Genomic DNA, 23,019 nt, shown 5'->3' on the forward strand with positions numbered 1-23,019 from the left:
TAATCCCTGTTTTATGAGAAATAATCGGTAAAAAGTGAGAATAATTAGCTGTTTATGTGATTTTATGATGAGTACATGGTGAAATTGTGATATTATGTTCAAATAGGGCATGATAAGGTATATTGAGGATGGTTGATAGGATTTTATGATTTTGTGATATGAAATATACGAAGAGATGGATGTTTCATGTTTGAATATATTGTGTTTTATGTAAAAATGATGTGTATTGTGAATATGCCATGGTTTGATGTATATGATGAAAAGTATGTGGAAATATAATGAAAAATATGTGTAAACATGATAAATGGCAATGTGAACATGTGAATATACTCGAGAGAGTATGATATGGAAAAAGATATGATGTAAATAGTTACAGAGATACACTGGGGAGTGGAAGATGGAGACGATATGGGATATCTTGGGGAAATGCAGGGTGGTGAGTGACATTCGGGATTGTGCACGGAATATTGTGTTCGAATGCACCACATGGCCACACACTCATTTCCCGACTTGACTCCTGACCATTACCTTTGCTAAGGGGCCGTCTATTGCATGCGTTGTATCCGTATTGCATTGGGCCATCTGGCGACTATTTACATGGATGTGTAAGACCTCGGGATAGAGGCATCGGATAACTGTGGCCACAGGGCGCGGTAAGCGCAGATAAAAGTAAAAGAAATTGTGAATCTGTAATACACGTTGAGATGAGAATATGCTTTATATGACCCTGTGATATGTAATGCCATGATGTTTTCTTTAATCGTGATAAGATGTGTTTTGTGAAGAATGTATGTGTTATGTATGAGTGGTAGGGTAGAGACTCACCCTTACACAACATTTTTCAGGAAACCAGGACGAATAGTACCAGACTCACAGTGCATGGATGGATGAGAACTGCTATAGGACTTAGTTATTTTGAGTTATGTAATGAATATTTTCAGTTCTATAGCATTCTTTTGAAACAGTTGTAAAACTACTATTTCTTTTTATTGCTGATGAAAATTCTAGAATCTTTGTTTTTCTAAAGTACTTATAAATTAATAAAATTTTAATCTATGAACTTTATATCATTTCCATGTCTGTTTCTATTTAGAGAGTTTTTGAAAGAAAAAAAAATTAATTACTCTACTATTTAACTTTTTATGAAAAATTATTATTTATTTATTGAGAAAAGAAATATAAGGCGTTACAAGTACCATCCATTTGTAGTTTCATACCAGGGGCTAGAGGAGTCTTTATGGGTTTTGCATTATGCATGGTGACTTTGGATAAGAGATCAATTATGTATTTGGATTGAGAAAGGATAAGAGCACTAGTGGTAGTGTGTTTGGTTTCAATGCCTAAGAAGAAATGTAAGGCACCAAGGTCTTAGAGAGGATACAGAGAGTTGAGTTTAGAAATCACAGATTTGATTTCAGAGTTTGAGTTACCTATTATTATGATGTCATCAACATATACTAGAATCTAAGTGATGAACTTGGGTGTAGCATGCACAAAAAGAGATGTATCACATCTAGCAGGCTTAAAACCAAAGGAAATTAAACTAGATGCAAGCTTGGAAATCAAGCTCTCGGTGCCTGCTTAAGCCCATAGAGAGATTTCTTCAATTTACAAACAAGATAAGGATTGGCAGAGATGAAGCCCTCCAGTTATCGCATATATACTTCCTCTTGAATTGAACCATTTAAGAAAGCATTGTCGATGTCCACCTGTCGTATATTCCATTTTCTTATGACAGCAACACTCAAGACTGATTGAATGATTGCTGGTTTGATGACAGGACTGAATGTCTCAGTATAATCAAGGCCCGGTCGTTGAGAATACCCCTGAGCTACCAGTCTAGCTTTATGTCTGGCTACAAAATCATTAATGTTGTATTTTAGCCGGTATATCCATTTAGAACCAATGCCCTTCCTATGAGAAGGCAAAGGAACAAGATCCCATGTTTTATTGCGCATGAGAGCCATGTATTCTTCGTCCATTATAGCTAACCATTAAGGATCCTGCATGGCATCCTTGGTATATCAGGGAGTGATCTCTGTCAATAAAGCTTTGGGTTTAAAGACACCAGCTTTAGTAGGAGTAGGATGAGTTGTTTAGGTGCTGAGTTGACAAGTTCATGAATTGTAGGATTAATATTTGGTGGTAATGGGTCAAGAATAGGAGAGGGAGTAGGAATAGAATTAGTTAAGGGAGTTATGGGTTCAGCTAGTGTTTGATTTGGACGGATGGTAGTATTAATTTGTGGTATAGAGGGAGGGAGAGTAAGGAGAGTGGAGGGAACTGAGGTATTTTGAGCAAAGAAGGATTGGTTTGTTATCATAAGATATTGGGTTTCATCAAATATGATGTGTCTGACAGTGTACTCTTTTCCAGATTTTATGATACATTTATAGCCTTTGTATTTGGTGTTATAGCCAAGGAATATGCAGGGGGTGGATCGAAAATCAAGTTTGGTTTTGGTGTAGGGCCGCAAATAGGGGTAGCAGAGACACTCAAAAGGTTTGAAAATGGAGTAGTCAGGGGTTTTGTAGAAAAGAACCTCAAAGGGAGACTTGTAGTTAATCACTGACGAGGGTATGCGATTGATGATGAAGGTGGTAGTGCTGAATGCTTCTACCCATAAATTTGAAGGAAGGGAGGAAACAACTAGCAAGGTGAGGCATGTTTCAGTCAAATGCTGATGTTTCCTTTCCGGGACACTATTCTGCTCATGAGTATAAGGACATGAGATACGGTGTTGTATTCCATGATCTGCAAGGTACTCCTTGGCAGCATCAGTTTTGCAAAGCCTTTATCTTTTTACTGAATTATAGCTCTACCATAGTTTTGAATTGAATGAAAATTGATGGAACTTCGGACCTGCTTTGTAAAAAATAAAGCCATGTGAATTTACTATGAGTATCCATAAACAAAATATAATATTTTTAGCCTTCTTTTGAAGGTGTGAGAGAGGGACCCCATACATTAGTAAAAATCAAATCAAGGAGATAATGATAAACAAAACTAGAAACAGGAAATGACAATTTGTGAGATTTGCCAAGACAACATGCCTGGCAAATAGACTTATTATTCTCAGAACATGGAATATTACAAAGATTCAAGACCTGCTTGACAATTTTATTGGAATAATGACCTAGCCTTCTATGCCAGGTATCGAAATTATTGGCATGAATAGTAGAATTATAGGCAGATATAGGAAATTGTAAACTTGGAGAAATAAGCTTCAGATCTTCAAAAGCATAGAGTTTTTCCTTAAGACGGCCTTTGAAAAGAACCTTATGGGTTTCTTAACATTTAACAGCACACTCGTTAGGATGAAATTCAAAGAAAACACCATTTTCCTTTGCAAATTGGGAAACACTAATAAGATTCTTGGTTATGTTAGGAACATGTAAGAGATTGTTTAGGGTAAAATGAATATTTGGATTTCTAGAGTAAAAGGATGAATGCCCAGCATGTGAAATGCTTAGACCAGTACCATCGCCCACATGCAAATGATCACCTCCATTGTAGGCATTTTTTTCTCATGAGATTACTAAGATCATGAGTTAAATGGTTGGTGGCACCGGTATCCAAGAATCATCCATGTTACTTGTTGAAATCGCATGCATTGCCTAAACAGAGTTGTTGGACTCACCATTCTGGTTTTGGGTTGCAAATAAGGTTGGTTCAATGAGATTTTCATCAAAACGATACCAGCAATGAAACGCAGAATGACCAACACAGTCACAAAGTTGACATTGGAATTTTGGACCACGACCTTGCGTAAGAGTAGAATTATGTCTGCCTCCGCATCCTTTACCACGATTGCCTAATCTGCCTGGACCACGGCTACGAAGAGTGTTCTGAAACCCTCTTCTTGACTAATTTTGACTATGAACAATGTTTGCTTACATAGAGGTAGAGTCTCTCTGTTTGTAACTCTCCAATCGTTCTTCCTAGTGCATGAGAGATGCTTCGATTTAAGGAACAGTGAATGGTTCATATCTAGTGAGACATGAAGTGATGAGCCCGTCGTACTCATCAGGAAGTCCATAAAAAATTGCGTCAATATGTTCTTTATCTATCAAAGGAGAACCGATTGCGCCAAGGGTTTCAACAATCTGCTGGATCTAGATCAAATACTCGCTAATTGATCCCTGTTTCTTGATGTTGCGAAGTTGAATACGAAGTTGCTTGACTCGTGCTTTCGTTTGTGAAGAAAAGTAGGTTTTCAAGATGACCCAAATTTCATGCAACCAACAATGTGAACAAAAAATTGATTGTCCATTGATTCCAAAAGCCAAGATTTAAGAAGGTTATCTTGCTGTTCGAAATTTTCATATGCAGGATTGACAGAATCGTTTGCCCTATCTTCTTTGGTGAGAAACTTTGAGGGAATCTCGTGACTCCAAGTGATATGCTATTTCAAACGATATCCTTTAATTGTTGATTCAACAAGTTGCATCTATGTGAGAAGTTATCTTCCGTGAGCTTGCAGGAAATCGCTAAAGAGAAAGTTTGAGGAACAAAGATTGTTGAAGCGGAGGCCATGGATTCAGATCGATTGGCTTAATCTGATACCATGTAAAGAGATATCTCAACATTCATTGATTTTGTATTGGGTGAATTAAATCTATTAGAGAGATGTGAAGATGAGACTTATTTATATTGTCTAGATGTAACTACTCTGGCTACAAATAAAGAGTTCGTTGTCATCTAGATGTAACTATCCTGGATACAAAGAGGGAGTTTGTTATATCAAGATTAACACAAAATCCTATGGGAAGTTATTTCCCTCTATCATTTACAATTTTGAAATAATTTATTGAAACCCTGTATTTGGAACTATTCAAAATAGAATTTTAGCATTCTTATTTTAATACGAAAATGTCTTATTAGAGATTATTGGAAAATAAATTAAGGTGTTAGAGAGTTAGAGAGGGAGATTAGGGGCGACTTCCAATCTCTAGACCTTGACGAATCAGGCTGGGGATTGGATTTATGAAGAAATTCTGCAGCTCCTCTTCTTCTACTCTTTCTCTCTCTTTTTCTTTTAAGAACATGTTCTGATTTCTTTTTGTTATGGATTGATGGACCCAATTTTGATATTGTAAATTGATTGTGGATCTGGATTTTAAGATCTTGATTGTATTGAATGTTTAATTCTTTCCTTAATGCAATTCTTGAATTAGCTATTCAATTGAATTGAACCTAAAGGATTTTCATAGTTGAGTTAATTTCTCATATCTGAATTGAATGTCAAGGTTATGGATATCTTAGGGATAAGAATTCATGATCTTATGATCGCTTAATTTCTAATGCCTAATGCAATGTTTGACTAAATTGCACCTAACGAATTAGGGTTGTTTAGTTAGATATTAGGATCAATTAGGCGAGAAATTGTCCTTTGATTAATCTAGTGAAATTGATCATTAATCAATTAAGAAACTTAGAGTTTAGATCTACTTTCGTTTTACAATTGATAAAGAGGTGAAATCAGTCCTAACTCCATTTACATATCATTTCATTTCTAAATTCGTCACTGTATTTTGCTGTTATTTTCTAATTTCTACACTATATTGCTTTTGTTCTCAAATGATTCAAAACATCTCCAATATTCTTTTAGGTCAACTAGTTATTGATCTGTGAAGTGGTAATTGATAGAATTAATCCCTGAGGACAATAATTGACACTCAAATGAATTCCAAATTTTATTACTTGCTACAACTACTTAGTACACTTGCTAGTTAGTGTTTTCTCAGCTTTGTGACATTCACCCTCCTCTGAGGCTGCCTCACTGATTTAACACACTCCTCTAACAGTATTCTGTGCATGCACAAAGAGGGGTTAATTCTAGGAATATCAGCAAGTGTTTAGCCTATGGCCTTCTTATGCCTCTTTACCACTTCAAGTAGTCTCTCCTCCTGATCAACATCTAACTTAGTGGAGATAATCAGCGGGAGCTTCTCATTTGCTTCTAGATAAGCATATTTCAAATGTTCTGGAAGGGTTTAAGCTTCAAGGTGAGAGGTTGCTCAATAGAGGGAAGTGATTTAGCATTTGACAATACTTCTGCAACATTCAAATTATGAGGGTTAGATTCAACTGTACTTGTCGTGCTCAATAAATCACATTCTAGCCCTATTGATTTTTTAATCTCTTCAACGTCAGAGGTTGTAGAATTTGCATTGAAAAATCTAAAATACAAGTGTCACACAAAGAAGAATTATTACAAGATTCACAAATGGGAGTGTCTATACACTCAAAAAAATTAAGAAAATAATCTTCTTCTAAAAAGTAAGAAAAATTACTATCTATCAAGGTATCAAAAAGATCAATGTGGAAGACAGAGTGTTCTTTAGGTGGGTGCTTCATGGCATTCAGTATGTTAAAGCTCACTATGCTGTCTCTGGACTCCATGGTAAGTGTTCTGGCATGCACATTGTTGTTCGCAATCTAACACTAGCAAGTGCACTAGGATTGCAGCAAGTAATGAGTAAATTTAAGATCCAAATATCGTCTCCACAGGGAATTTAGGTTTCAAATACCACTTCATAGAATTATAATCATTTAAGCTTTTTCAAAATTGGAAGGAGAGTAGTAACATGTAATAACAGCAAACTAGAACAATTAAAAGTAAAATGAACTTGCAGAAAACAGAACAACGAACAAACAATTATGTGATAACAGAGGAAGAAACCATAGCTAGGGAATTGCTTCACCAAAACTCCAATGTTTAATCAATAAAGTTCTGAATTAACAAGCATTTGGAAAGAAAGACAATCAGTTTCACGTTCTATTGTTCAGAGGTTAATTCCTTAACTTAGTGAACCTAACATTTAATTAAAACATTCTAATTCCTTAGATCTGATTTAATTCAACATTGCTTTAAGTATAAGAAACCAAAAGATTGCAAGATCAAAGTTCCTTATCCCTAAGAAAAGTATAATCTTGGTGATTGGTTCAGATCTGAAGAACAAATTCAATTTCCATTGACAAGAGTTCCTCTGAAATTAGTTAATCAAATTTCCATTCAATTCCTACTTAAAGTGCAGAATCAATTACTCAATTTATTCCAAAGCTTGAAATCCAGGTCCAAAATCAATTCAACATATTCGTTTCAGATCTACAATCCCTAGCTATGAACAAATTACACAGCCATGGCAGCGGAGAAAAGGAAAGAAAGAGAAGAAGAAAATAAGAATCGCCATTAAAGCTTGCTCCACTCCAATTCCTCTTCGTGAAGCTCAGAGATTCGAATCCCCACTCCTCTCTCTCACTTTCTCTAACAAGAATCTAACTAAAAAAAACTGAAAATGAATAGAATCCCCTTTTTCCGGATCGTTTCTGGTATTTATAGAATTTCCTAGATTTTCACGTCATCACTTTTATGAGAAATAGTAGTTACGCAGAGAGTTTTTGGTTGCGTGTTAACACTTTTCCCAGAAATAGTGGCCACACGCAACTTCCTGATATTGAGAGTTCTCTGGAACTATCACTCTTGATGATAAAAGTGACAACGCAGAGCCAAAGTAGTTGCGCGTTATCACTATTGCTGATAAAAGTGACTACGCGTAACTCACCAAGTTGAAGACTCTCTGGAATGATCACTTTTGATGACAATAGTGGTTACGCAGAGCATTCCTGATATTTTGCCTCTCTGGAACTATCACTTTTAATGATAAAAGTGGTAACGCCCAGGCTTCACTTCTTCTTTGAGCTCTGAAGTGATCACTTTCACTGACAATAGTGATCACACCCAGTCTGCAATTTCTTATTCTTGTGTTTTTGGAGTTCAGACTTGCTTCTTTCCTCTTCCTTGTCATCAAACCTCCATGGATATGATCCTTGCTCAATTTATTCCTTCAAAAACAAGATTAAAAACTTAATTCCTAAGCAAAAATTTCACAATTGCTAAAATAACTACAAATTTAAACAAAACTTCAATTCCTTCTCTTTTTTTGAGTTTTTCTGCTTTCTTTATATATTTTTCTTATCAAATATGTTAGAATTATGCTAAAATATCAGTCAAAATATAGATTCATCACACATTAATTTTCGTTCTTGTAGTCTTCAAGAACGGTCTTCCTAGGATTATTGGTGCAACACTCTTCACTTATTCTCCCTCTTGCATATCCAGGATATAGAAGTCAGCTGGGAAAATGAGGTTGTTTACTCTTACTAACACATCCTCCACAATTCAAACTGGATTTGTTATGCTCTTGTTAGGCAACTGGATAACCACACTATGGGCTACAAGGTCCAAGAGATAGTGAAGTAAAAATAGACAATGACATAACATTGATGGATGCTCCTAGATCTAGCATGACATTATCAATCCTATTGTTACCAATGATGCATGGAATGGTAAATGTCCTTGGGTCATTACATTTTTCAGGCATTAAAGACCTCTGTTTCTCAAAATGTGCAGAGTCATTCCTACCCATGTTTACCCTTTCATTACCCTTCAGACCCTTTCTTTAGGTGTGCAGGTCTTTTAGAAATTTGGCGTATCTGGGCATCTGTTTAATTGCATCTAGTAGTGGTATATTTACCTCTACTTTCCTGAAGGTTTCTAAAATCTCTTTGTCAGTTTCCTCAATTTTCTTACTTGGCTAGATGACCCTTTGAGGAAATGGTAGAGGAATTGCTCTTTCAACATCTTCTGCTACCTTTGTTTGGGCAGGTGCAAGTTTTGGTTGTTCTTGAGTATTTTCCTCTCTATTTTCATTAATTGTAGCTAGAATACAGCTTGAATCTTCCTTGTCTTTCGGCATTTCGGGTTCTTGCATCACTTTCCCAAATCTCAAGGTGATTGCACTCACATTTCTAAGGTTTACAATAGTCTGTGTAGAGAGATTTCCTGAACCTTGAGATTGAATTTGGTTCAGAGAAGAGACTAACTATCTCATTTGATTCTTAAGAGTTTGGATACTAGCCTTAGTTCTTTGCTGGAAAGTGATGTTGTTCATGGTGATGGCTCATTCTTCTGGGTGCACTGCGTTGTGAAGAAGATGGTTGGTGATGTTGTGGGGCTTGTTGTGGTTGATGGGATTTACTTGGACAAGCATGATGTGGTTGATAATGGTTTCCTTGCTACTGATTGTGCTGCTATGAGGAGTGATGAATCCACTTTTTATTATATTTTTACTTGCCTTTTTGGTGCTCCTTGATAGAAAAAATGGACTTAGATAGTGCAAATAATATAGAAATCACATTTTGAGTAAATATCATAGGTTTATTAATTTTTGGTTAATTTGCATTTAATTACATAGATATAGATTGAAATTTTAATTATCTTGATAATTTTGCAGAGTCCCCAAGTTAATTCTGAGATATCTTGGCCCTTGGATGAAAGTTGCCCCTAAAGTAGCCACTTTTAGGAGCAAAAGTGGCAACTACAGCAAGTCTGGGCATTAAAGGTTCCAAAGTAGCTACTTTCAACCTCCAAAGTAGCAACTCCAGAGAGCTTCAGGGACGCCATTTGAGAAACTACCTTCGAACCCAGTTAGGGTAAATACATGCAATAGGTTGGGACTCTAGGAATAGGTTTTAACTTGTTGTATGCTATATAACTCTTTCTAGTAATGCTAGATTATTTATTGTTTAGGTAAGGAATTATCATTCAATAAATATATCTTAGAATCTCGGGTGAGAGGAATCCAACGAGTGAATATAATGGGGAGTGCATCGTAAGACCATGGTAATTGTGCAAAATATATTATGATTAAGGTACGAAGTTAGTGATAGATGAAATCCAATCCCTGCTTTTCATTATCGTAGTAAATTTATATTTTGTCATCTTGCTAAATTTTCATGAATCCAATTAACCAAAAGCACATGAATGGTAGTTGTAAATTTGTGAATACTTAGGCTTATTACTTTTAGTTAGGATAACTAAAATTACTTGTGTACCACTACTCCCTATGGATACGACAATTTTTTATACTAATTCGAAACTTGGTACACTTGCCAAATCTGTTAACACAAGTGTATTAGTCCAGTTTTAAGAACAAAAGAAGCATCAATATCAGGATACTGTATGCTCAATGTTTGATAAGCCATATTAGGTGCAGCTAGTTCCTGTAATTTCCTTTCATTATCAGCCATTTTTTCAATTTCAGAATCTAAAGAATATGGTGAAGAGTAGATAGATGAAGGAGAAGAAGGTTCCTCTATATGTCGAGAATTATGCTTATGTATCCTATTGTTACTATAGAAAGTCCTATCAATTTTTGGATCAAGTGGATACAAGTCTCTAGGATTTGATCTGGTCATGTGTTAGAAATTAACTATGAGAATTGAAAAGAAGTAAAGTAGATGAAGCAACAAAAATGCAGAATGTCCAACTATCAATATGAAGAAAAATTGGTGTCTAAGTGCAGTAAAATGAGGTAAAGAGGTCAAGTAACACAAAGCAGAAAAAAATTGCAAGAAGGTGAAGAGAAATGTGCAGCAATAATCTAAAAATTCTGCAAAATGCTACAAAATAATGCAGCAAAACAAAGCAAATATGTAGAAGATCCAAAAAATTGTAAGGTAATAGAGCAAAAATGTAGAAAGTGGTACTCAAAAGTTGCAGAAAATAGCATAAATATGCACCTACATGTAGAATAACTTTATCTATTATGAAGATATATCAATGCTAATGTATTCATAATATAGAAAACTCAAAAATAGAACACTAAAACAGTGTTTAACATGTTCAATGTAAAAATTAACACCAATGTCTCCGGCAACGACGCCAATTGGATGATTGTAAGATTTGCATAAAGATTTTGTTGCTAATCCTCATCAAAATATGTAGAAAAATTAATGTAGTCTAGGATGCAAGCCTAGGTTGTCTCTGATGACATTGGTTAAGAATATGCATCAAACATGTTAAAAACATTAACTAAGAAAACAAGTAATTGGGGGGGGGGGTAGTTGTGTGATTCCAAGTTTAATACAAAGAGCAAGAAGCAAAATTATAAATATAGTAACCCCTAGTTCATTCATGTAGACTCCATCCCTATTCCTCTTAAGATTTAATACTCTTCATCTTCTCCTAGAATTAGGTTAATTTAACAAGCAAAAATCAACCTTATATTCCCATACAAATTAAGCAATTCAATGGACTCTAATCTCTCATCCCAAGATTATGCAACCTTAGAAATAAACCCATAATTAAGCAATTCAAGTTTATAATCTCATTAAAATGAATTAGAGTTAATTAAGTAATGTCTCCCTCATTCAACTATTAATTCAATTCAAGAGATTAGGAAGAAGAAATTCGTGAAAGAAAAGGAATTATATTAACATTCAAAACTTGGGAATTCAAGAATCTAAGTAAACTCACTAGGGATTACAAAAGGTTTAGCCCTCCATAAGGATGGGTCTCACAATTACCAAATGAAAGTGAAGAGAAATCAATAACATCAATGTAAAACTCAAAGAGAAGTAGGAAGAAAATGGAAATCAAACCCTAGGTTGGACCCTTGACTATCACCCAAGGCTAACCTAAACTCTACAAAGTGTTCTAAAAATGGCAAAAATTTAAAAGTTTCAAAAAGATCTCAACCCTAATTTCTAAAAATTTATTTATAGTGAGGTTGACATCCTCCGTCACTATTATCATAAATGATAGTAGCCATGCGCAGCTCTTAGGCCTTTCTGTAACACTTTAAATTTTGTAATATTGATTATTATTATTATTATTATTAAATTTAAATGAATATTGAAATTGCACTTGAGTGCGTGATGAGTATTGAATGGTGATATATATACATGTGTGCGTATATTATAAATGTGGATGTTCAGTGTGCATCGAGATTGACTATACTGAACTGTTTGAAATAGGCTGAGTATAGGGTGCAGGGTGTTCTCACTGTAACGAGAGAGGTTTCGCTGTAGCAAGAGGGCCCTGGGAGGAAGGCGTGAAACTGTTGCCTTCTTGCTATAGCAAGAGGTCCCTCACTGCAACGACAGAGCGATAGTTTAGGGTGCAATTCTGGGTGTAGTCTCACTATAGCGAATCTGCAGAAACCAGGATGTAGTTTTCTCTGAGATTTTTGCCGTAGCGACAAGGGGCATCACTGCAGCGAGAGTGTGTTATTGTAGCAAGAGTGTCATGACTAGAGGGGTATTTGAAAGGGTTAGAGTTTGGGAAATTCATTTCTCATTCCTCTGTTCAAAATCTCTTTGATTCTCTCAACCTAAAACCCCATTTCACCAATTAAACTGCCTCCAAAGTCGTTCCAGAGCTAGATTAAAGGTTGGATTCGTGTTGGGAATGCTTGGAAGTGAATTTTAATGGTTAGGGTTTCGGTTTCTCATCCCCATTCTCTATTTTCTTGGTTTCCCTTGGTTCTCATGGGATTCTTCTGTGTATTTAGGATGAAATTCGTGTAGGAAGCACTTCCTAGGGCTGAATCCGTGTGTGGGTCTTCAATTCAAGGTAAGGGGGGGACTTTACCCTATCTCATTATGCTTTGATTATCGTTTATTCTGTTGAATATTGCTACGTGGCTGAGATAGGGGTAGAAAATGTGTGTTGATGGAAATTATTGTGTGTTTGAATACAATGTAATGTGTGATGAGATAGTTGAACCCATTGTGGGTGATTGTGTATGAAATGCCATTAATTGGTGATTTAATAATGTGATTTGAATATGGGCCTGTGTGTCGTGTGTTGTGAATGAATATAGGCCTGTGTGCCGTGTGCTATGAACGAATGTGGGTCTGTGTGCCGTGTATGAACATGAATATTGTGTGCAATTGAAATGTGTGTGAATGAGGCATGTTAAATGCGGTTGTGAATATGCTATGAATGGTTTAGCAATACACTAGAGGTGTGGAAGATGGGGACGATAGAGATACCTTGGGGAAAAGAGGGTGGTGGTGACACCAACAGTGAGCGTGGGTGCACCACAGGCCACACACTCTCCTCCTAACTCTGCCTTTGACTAACATATTTGCTAAGGAGCCCATGATCGCACACATTGTATCTGTGAGGCAGGGTATGTCCCTGAGGTTGATGGCATCAGGAAACTTTGATCACAGTGTCATAGTTAGAGTGGCTAGTGTGTAGTGAGCGCACGTGGGTGTGAATTGTTTGATGGTGCAGTGAGCTCACCTGTGTATGGATGAGAATGAAATGTTGAAATTATTGCTTGTGTTTGTATAATGAATGATTTATACTACATTATGTAATGTTCGAAACATGCAAGGTGAATCTCTGTGCTTGTGTGTGATAGTGTAGAGTACTCACCTTTACATTTATTTTGCAAGTGACCAAGACGATCAGCACCAGACTCAGTGATATAGGACTAGAAAGTTATTTTGGAAACTCTGATGTATTTAAAATTAGTCTTGTAGCAATCTTTGATATAAACTTGTAATTCATCCTTATTCGAAATACTTTATTAAACTTATGCATTGGAAAATCATTTAAATGAAAATTTTTATTATTCTCATCTTTGCGAAATTCATTTATTTATTAAAATTTAAATTAAAGTGTTACAAGCTCCATCTTGCCATGGCAAGTTGCTTCTTGCCTGAGCAAGACCTCTTCTCGCTTGGGCGAGAGGATAGTTGGATCAACTTTATCCTATCTCGCTTGAGCGAGAATGCTCCAAAAAGTCTAGTTCAAAAAATATCACTCTCGCTTCAACGAGACACACCTTGCCTAAGTGAGAAGTCCTGTACCAAAATTCCTATTTTCCCTAGAAACAAGGGAATAGAAATAAGGGTGTTACATAATCTCTGGCAAGGTATCTTTGGTTTAGTTTCAATGATTTGTATAATGAGAAATTGATTGATGATTTATATGTATTAGAATGATATATTACAATGAGTGTGGATTTTCGTCTAGTAGATGATGTATGTTGAAGTTGGTGAATTCATGTTATTATGAAAAGTGTTTGATTGCCCTCAGATGATAAAATCTTTTATCAGTGAAAAATGATGAATAAATAATTGATGTAAATAAGTGTGAATGAGAAATTAAAGTTGTTTTTGATATCAAAGTGGAAAGAGAAGTGCTGATAAAATGTGTGTCATGAGAAATGCTAAGACTATATATAGATAGTTACAAAGCTATACTAGGGGTATAGAGTCTGAAGACAATTTGAAAAATATTGGAAAAATGAGGGTGGTGAATATTATTCATAAGTTGGTGCACATAATTTACTGAAAATGAAAGCATCACAAGCGACACAATCATTTCCTAACTAGACTTTTGACTATACCTATGCTAAAAGGAGCTGAGGGAACACACGTTGTATCTGTGTTGTTCGGGCTAACCGACAACTATCTATACTTATGTAAGACCTCAAGGGATCCTAAGGGCAATGGTTGTAAAATTGTGAGATGTGTGATTGTAATAGGTAAGTCATAACGAATTGATTGGTGTAATTACAATACAGGTATTGTAATACATCGACAAGTGTAATTACAATACATGTATTGTAATGCATTGATTAATATAGTTATAACACATGTATTATGACATGCTAATTGATGAAAGAATATAGAAACATATGATGACTTAAAGTGTGGATGATATGCTTGTTATAACATGTGATCTACTATAAATTGATAATGTAACATTGAAATTAGTACTATTTGGTGTATTATGTACCAATTGATGTTTTTTGTGTTATTTGACTAATTTATAAAATAAAGGATTTGGTAAGCGAGAATACTCACCCTTATGAATTATTTTCCAGAGAATGAAATTGAAGAATAAAGAAAGGATGATTCTATCGAATCATATTCTCAGTGAGATTATGAAGAAAAATTGTTTTGATGGTATTTAAATTTCTATTTAAGTTAACGAGAGTATGTAAATATTTTTATGTCAATTTTTGAATTTATGACACTTAGTTAAAATTTTGCTATAACAAATAATTCAAAGTATCTTGTAATATTGAAAGTTAGTTAATTTAATTATAGTTTACATTCTGTTTTAGATAGAAAATTTTCATGCTAACCGGTAGAGTTATTTATTGTTTAAACTTACATGTATGCATATGTATTGAGTGAATAGTTATGACATAAATTTTTGTTTCCACTTTATTGAACAACATGTAGTGTCTAGGAAAGTATACTTCTAAAGTAGACTTCTGATTGATTGATAGTACCTTAAATTTTCCTTAGTTTTGTAATACTTCTTCATTCTTCCATAATATTTTTGTGTTCCAAACTACTCTGAGGTCTTAATATTTTCTGAAATTAATTCCATGAATTTAGCATTCAAAATTTTAAACCAAAATATCAATTAAATTCAAAAAATATTATGTACTTTTGATTTATTATTTTTCCTTTAATTTAGAAACTTTATCGGAAAATTTAAATCTCCATGGTAATACCTCTATCCCACATCTATGGTAACTATAATACAAGTTTTAAGCATAACATCTACATAAAATTTATGCACAAAGAATCATATGTATGCATCTATTTAGCATATAAAATCTTGCCCTTGAAGTTTAAGATTTCTAAATCCTAAATATATATTATTCTTTAATTAAGAGATTATAAATCAAGCAAACCTAAATATTATCTCATGAAAGAGAACTCATCTCCCACCTTTATTTTCTCGTGATATTCTTGTTCTCTTGAGGTTTTCTTCTCTTTTCTCTCTTTGGATTCTTGCCTCCCTTATTGGTATGTATCTTTACCATAATTTTTTTTAGTCAAATCTAAATTTAATTTAATGTTCTGTTCTAAGTTTTACATGAGCTTAAAGTGATATACAAAATTTAAGTTCAAAGTGTGGTGTTATTCTCTTTTAAGCGTTTAGTTAAATTTTTTATTTATTTGACTGAATTTAAGCACATCGATATTACTATTTATATATTTAAATGTTTGTTTTATGATTTATAAGTTTTAGTTGGTAATATTTTAATTTTATATTTTAAAATTTAACAAAAATAAATAAATTTTGATCAATTTTTTTACTATTTTGTTCTACCAGTTAAATTAAGTTTTTAAAATAATTTGGAAAGGCTAAAAATAGTGATTTAGTTCAAAATCTCTTCCTACAAAGAACTTATAGAATTTGTCATATAAATCATTTGGTCAATTAAAATTTAGCTAATCTTATTTTTTAACTAAATTTTATTTTTAAAGTTTTCTAACTTATAAAACTCTCGCCAAACCCTTTAACAAATTTTAAATTAATTTTTAATCCAATTAAAATTTTATTAATTTCAATTATAAATTAAATTAAATAAGACTTTAATTTCAATTTACTCTGGTTATACATCTAATATAGTTCATTTTATTGTTTATTTTATCAAATTAAAAACATATTCTACATAATCTCTAAAATATTTTAAATAAAAAATTTAATTTTCAACCTTTCTCTACACGGTCTCGCATAATTTGAACAAATCTGTTAAAAATAATATAAAATTTATGTTAAATTAAAGTATTCGTTAATTATTAAAATCCAATTAAATCTTTAGTCCTTTAAGATTTACTTGTGCTTGATCAATATATATAATTTTATTATATTTATTCTATTATAAGTTATAAAAAATTATAATTTATTTATAATTACTTATTAATAAATTTTTTTATTATTATACATGACCATGAATTTATTATATATAAAATAACATCATTATCAATAATATTTGATAAAAAATTAGTACAGGATCATAATAAAAGAATACAATATATATATTAGTTATATTTTGTCAGGTAAGATAAAGGATTTTTATTTCGATATTTTAAATATTTTTTAAATACTGTGTTTGATAGATTTTATTTCATAACTTTGTTTACATCAATCACTAAAACTGATTTTAAGTATTTAAAGATAATAAATTTTATAAAAAATATTAATTAATTTATATTATGTTTATAGATTTGTTTTAATTATTCAAATTACAATATTCCAAATACATATATATAGTTTAGACGAGTGGACAAAGGATACATTGTAATAAAGAATCTCATATGTAACAATGAACATATTTTGGGAAGGCATGGCTCGTTGTTATGTATGGCCTTTCTTTGCCAATTTGAGTCCAATCGATGATACTGTGCAACTGCAAGAAGTTTCCTCTGTCCGAGACAGATCACTTATATACTGGGAATGTGAACCTAGATATTAATGAATATTTTAATGTACTTTATTTTTAACACACTCTTATTTTTAATTAAAATTTATTAAAAATATAAAATATAATTAAAAATCATTTAAATTAAAAATAATATATATACATATTTATTAAAGAGTATATTAAAAAAATACTAATATTTCATTTATAATTTAAATAAATAAATTTAAACTCTAACCTTGCACAAAATAGCACAAGAAATATTTTAGATACCATACTTAAGTTTTAAATCAAATAAAATTTATCTTTTAAATGATTAGCTTACATAAAATAACCGTTAAATGAATAGTATATATATATATATATATATATAATTCTTTCTGCGTTAATTTATTTACCATAATATATTATTGTTTGTTGTAAACCATACAAATGATTGTCATGATCATATTTCATTTCATTATTTATGATTTTCTTGTTCTTTTTGATAAAATATATAATATTCAGTAAATATTATATAATCATAGTTTTTTTTTATCAATTCTTATTAACTCGTATAAACATTTTTATTCAAATAAAATAATATATAATTATTTTTTTATTTATTTTTACTCTTATCTTTCTCTCTATGCTATGCCTAGAATTTTGAATACCTTGAACAAAATATTTAGAAGAAATAATATAATGTAAATTATCAATTTTAATATTTAACCATAAATTTATCAAGTATAATTTTATAATTAAGGAATTATAAAATTTATTGTTAATATAAAATTCTGGTAATAATGATTAAAAAATAAGTTTTCAAATTATACAATTTTATTAATAAATTAATTAAAGATACAACAATAAAATTATAATATGATAATTTAAATTAATAAAAAAATTTAAAATATAAAAATTATTGAAAAATAACTAGAGCCTAAAGTGGCTGACTCCCTAATCTAGTTTATCTTTCTTTTCCTATATCATTATTATCTTTTATTATTACGAGACTTGAGGTTGGGAAGCTCAATTTCGACTTTCAAGGAAAGGTAGAAACGAAAGAGAACAACATGCATGAATATTAGGAGGTGGCATATACCTTGAAGTGTAACCGAAGGTCAACACATTACGTGTCTTGATGTATTTCCATGCAACCAATGCATGTTTGCATGCATGAAACAGAGGCTTGCCCCATTCCTTCCTCGTGAACCCGGTGCCTATTTAATTAGGTTACCATCAACACAATAGTTTCACATATCACTTCTGCTGAAATCAATGAAATTGTGAGAGAGAAGAGAGAATATTTTAAGGTTTTACATGCAAAAGTGAAGCTAGCAAGAGGGGAAGGTTGGTTCCTATTGCAAAATTATAAGCCTTAATTAGAGAATGAGGGACACTTCAGCATTTTAAGACAGTAAAACAGTTTTCATTTTTCAGTTCGAGTTATCCGAGATTGATAGCCATAAAGTTTGTCGAGTTCATCTTATGATGATTTCTCTTTGCATGCAAATTACTTTCTTGTCCTTTCTGTTGCATTAACGTGTGGTTTACTATGCGTGACTCTTGTTCTTTCATTCTCCTTTTTAATTTTTTCTGTTTCATTTTCCAGTTATTGCCCTTGATGCTTCTCCTTTGGATTTTTAGTCAACGATGGTTACACGATCGTTGAAACATAATTGACATAATCTGAGTATAAATAATGAGTATGGATTTGAGACCTTTCATTGGAATTCTCAAAATTCACTGGGATGGGAACAAATGTTTGGACTTCAGAGCAAATAGCATTACTCTTGTTATTTAGAAATTTCGCCATGTTTATTTAGTGGTTCTAGACATTGTAAAACTTTGCTTCTCTTGTTATCATAAGTTTCCAAAACCTGCCTTGCTATAAAATGTTATTTTTTTATTAAATAACCCGTTTCATATTTTCAAGTTTAATCCTGAAAGTTTTCTGACTTAGCATGAGCCATTCAATACTTTTGAAAGTGCATTTCAGAAACCTATCACATGAACTCTGTTCAAGACTTATATTAATGAGTTTAAGTTGTTGTATATAGGTAAACTTTCAGAAAAGTTTTTATAGGAGAAAATGATTAATATAAAAAATAAATAATTTTTTTGTACAAGTTATAAATAATTTATGTCTTTCTATTTTTTTTAAATTCTCTCATTTAATATTTTTGAAAGTTAAAGAGATAAGTTGCTTCTAACTTATGAGAAAAAATTTTATTTAATTTTTATATTATTTTTTTCTCATAAGAAATTTTATAAAATTTTACTTAAAAAAAATTTATATCACCTCAAATTTCAGATAAGTTAAAAGAATTTTGTTTTTCAAAACTTCTCAAAAGAAGCATACAATTTTTTATTTTTATACTGTTTTATTTTTTTCTAAAGAACTTTTTTAAGAAATTTACCATCAAAACTGTCTTTTCCTACAAGTCCTTCTTTCTTTGGGGTCCAAAAAGCAATTTTTCATTCTTTAAATGCTTATTGGGGGAAATTTTCATTTTATCTATTTGTTATTTATTCAATCCATTGTAAATGGTTTGTATTGGGCTCTGACTGTTTTCCATTAGGCATCCTTATGCCTCCTTCGGTGCAAATCTGTCTGAATAATAGCATTTATTCTATATGCAAGAGCCCTGAACATCTATAGATGGAGAATCAAATTTGGCCATTAAAGTTTTGGTAGGTTCAAGTTGTCATGATCGAAACTTACTAATCACTTTGTTTTCTGTGCAAAGCTTAAGGTTTTCGGTTTTTTTTATGGAAATGGACAAGGATGACTGCATCACACAACAGGCCAAAAGACCAAAATATGATTGTCTTCTTTTTGGTAACCCCTGTAACTAGAACATTTATCTAGTACTGAATTGAATTAATTTTCATATTCGTGCATGTGGCTATAACTATGATATTGTTCTGCAGATTTAGATGATACTTTGTATCCCCTCAATTCAGGTCTTGCAAATGCAATTCTCCAAAATATTAAAGGTATGCATGCCACTGTGGCACAGTATTCTCATTAATGTCTTTAAAATCGCTGTTACATTTAGTATTGAAATAGTTGTATAATTTATCTTAGACTACATGGTTGAGAAGCTTGGCGTAGAACCAAGTAAAACTGATGACTTGACCAATCTCCTTTACAATAACTATGGAACTACAATAGCTGGTTTAAGGGTATGATTTCCTTGCTTTCCATAAGATTTCGTTATTTTTTAACTGTTAAATTCTGAAAATAAAAATAACTTTTCTTTTAGGTATTTTTCATAAGCAATACTAATAACTTATTGCATGTCTTTTGATTCATTAATTTTTTATTTAGGCAATTGGATATGACTTTGACTATGATGAATATTACAGGTACTTCTTCTTTCTCTAACCCATTCAGTTTTAAATAGCTAATGAGTGATTTTTTTTCAATCCTCGTGTTGATTTGGAAATAGTGACATTCATTTTTTAATTTCTGTTGACAGTTTCGTTCATGGGAGATTACCTTATGAGAACTTAAAACCAGACCCAGTTCTGAGGAATCTGTTACTCAGCCTGCCCTATAGGAAACTTGTAAGTAGTTGATAACCATAAATGGAAGCAGTAGAATAAGATCACAAAAGATAGTAATCTATTCTATGGTTTCTTGTACTAATGGCTTGAAAATATCTTGATCTAATATACGAGTTCTTGAGAAAATATCAAGAAAATATCTTGATATATTATTGTATTTTTGTATACACGTACATCTTAAAATATTTTAAAGTATTACTACCCTTGATCCTACAACATTTCAACCAGTCCCTGAGATTGATGGTCATTCCAATCATCTTGCAAAGTTATATGCCAATACTCACCTTTCCTCTGGCTTTAGCAATTATTAGCATCTAGCTGGGTTTTCTTTCCAACTATGTTTTATGGAGGCTATTTTACATGTTTTCGTATTCTTTTTCCTTAAAAGGTTAATTGTATCAAAATAAAGCTTATGTATTCTTTAACAAGGGGAAAATATTAAAATACATGAAAATTATATATAGTATCATAATTAATTATATCTTAAGAATAGATTAATGTTCTATTATATTTTATAATATGGTTCCAGCTTATTTAACTAAGATTACAAGTCTGATTAATATTAAAATACTCAGCAGTTTATTCTCGCTTTTCTTCCTTTCTAATATGCATTTAATTTCGACACTTTTCTTCATTTTGTCAATAGATATTCACAAACGCAGACAAAATCCATGCGGTTAAGGCACTTAAAAGGCTTGAGTTGGAAGACTGCTTTGAAGGAATTACATGCTTTGAGACCCTTAATCGTATCCACAAGAGCATTGCTTCTGATGATGAAGATGACATTGAGTTTGTGGGTTCAGCGAGCACAAATCCAACACCTAGTAATTGTGTAAAAAGCTCTCAAATCTTTGACATTATAGATCATTTTGCTCAGCCCGATCCCAGTGCAGTCCTACCAAAGACACCAATTCTGTGCAAACCATCTCAACATGCCATTGAATTAACTCTTGAAATAGCCAACCTTAACCCACAAAGAACCGTAAGAAAATCACCCTTTTTTGACTTTATGATCTAACAGTGATATGACATATATATAAACACACACACACACATTAAATGATTAAATCAAACGCCTTTGTTCTCTGTTTGCTTACATTTAGGGTTCTTTATGTGTCACTTTCAGTTGTTCTTTGACGATAGTGTTCGCAACATACAAGCTGGAAAACGTGTGGGTCTTCACACTGTGTTGGTATGTGTCACTGGAAATTTTGTTCAGTAGGAGAAACTGAGTTGCTTCCAGCAACTATTATTGGGAGCATTTAAATGATTCTAAAACCCCTAAGAACTAATTTGAGGCTCTATATGCTTATTGATTGCCATATTCAGGTTGGTAGATCCCAAAGAGTGAAGGGTTCAGATTATGCTATTGAAAGCATCCACAACCTTAGGGAGGCAGTGCCTGAACTATGGGAGACTGATATAAAATCAGAGGTTGTATGCTCTAGAACTGGGAAGCTGGCTGTGGAGACATCAGTCATAGCATGAGACTCTGCATGGAAGCCCTTCCAATTATGGTTAATAAATTGAAAACTCATAAAATGACAAAAGGAGAACCTCACAAGGATTCCCCTGCCCCAGATGTGGCAATCAGTGTACTCGATGTTAATGCTTTGTTTATGTTATAATAAAATGTTATTAAAAGTAAATTACTTGTTTGGCCCTAGTTATATAAACAAAATCTATAATTAATTACCTTTCACATACACAATAGTTATTTAAAAATTTAAGGATTTTATATGTATTTGGTTTTCGAGAATATTTTTTATTTTTATTCATTTATATATTAAGCCTTAAATTTACAGAATAAACTATTTTTGTTAACTATGAAGATTACAGGCATAAAATTTAAAAAGGGACTAAAATATTAAAAAATGACAATTTTTTTATATAAATTATATATTTAGGCTAAATATTTAATGTTTAAATTTTATTTTTCAAAAAAGGTTATGTGGTTTAAATTGTGATCTACAATTAAGTAAATTTAGGTATGTAGGGGCAAACTTATCGTCGACGTTAAAACCAATTCAAATACGAATTAACTATATACAGTTCATTTCTCAAGAATCGTCTTACAATTAATAGTTGTGAATTGTTCGTAATAATCTCAATTGAAAGATGAAGTGGTTGTATTCCACATTGATGTTATGTAATGCAATAAAATCGCATCTATTTCTATATTAATACGTAAAATTAAATTCACTTACTTAATATTATATAAATTTATAATAATTTTTTTATTATTAAAATTTAGAATATTTTAAGTCACGTGATCGATATAAAACTGATTAAACTAGCTTAATATTACATATATTTATAATAAAATTTATTATTTGTAAAATTTAGAATACATAAAATTTACATATAAGATTGAAGGTAAAAACTTAATTTACAAGGTCAGAAACAAGAATATTACATAAAATATTAG

At 32.1% G+C, this 23,019-nt stretch overlaps 1 protein-coding gene across 1 annotated transcript; it reads left to right on the forward strand.

Moving 5' to 3' along the window:
* Window positions 1–19,796: 19,796 nt before the first annotated feature.
* Window positions 19,797–22,079, forward strand: LOC113850301 (suppressor of disruption of TFIIS-like). The gene is made up of 9 exons (XM_027480781.1): window positions 19,797–19,860; window positions 19,953–20,018; window positions 20,110–20,207; window positions 20,353–20,390; window positions 20,504–20,591; window positions 21,238–21,380; window positions 21,432–21,573; window positions 21,718–21,783; window positions 21,921–22,079. The coding sequence occupies exons 1-9, from the start codon at window positions 19,797–19,799 to the stop codon at window positions 22,077–22,079; spliced, it is 864 nt and encodes a 287-aa protein (XP_027336582.1).
* The last annotated feature ends 940 nt before the right edge of the window (window positions 22,080–23,019 follow it).

Source organism: Abrus precatorius, unplaced genomic scaffold (assembly GCF_003935025.1).
Source record: "Abrus precatorius isolate BTA unplaced genomic scaffold, Abrus_2018 Scaffold9, whole genome shotgun sequence".
NCBI classification, from domain to species: Eukaryota; Viridiplantae; Streptophyta; class Magnoliopsida; order Fabales; family Fabaceae; genus Abrus; species Abrus precatorius.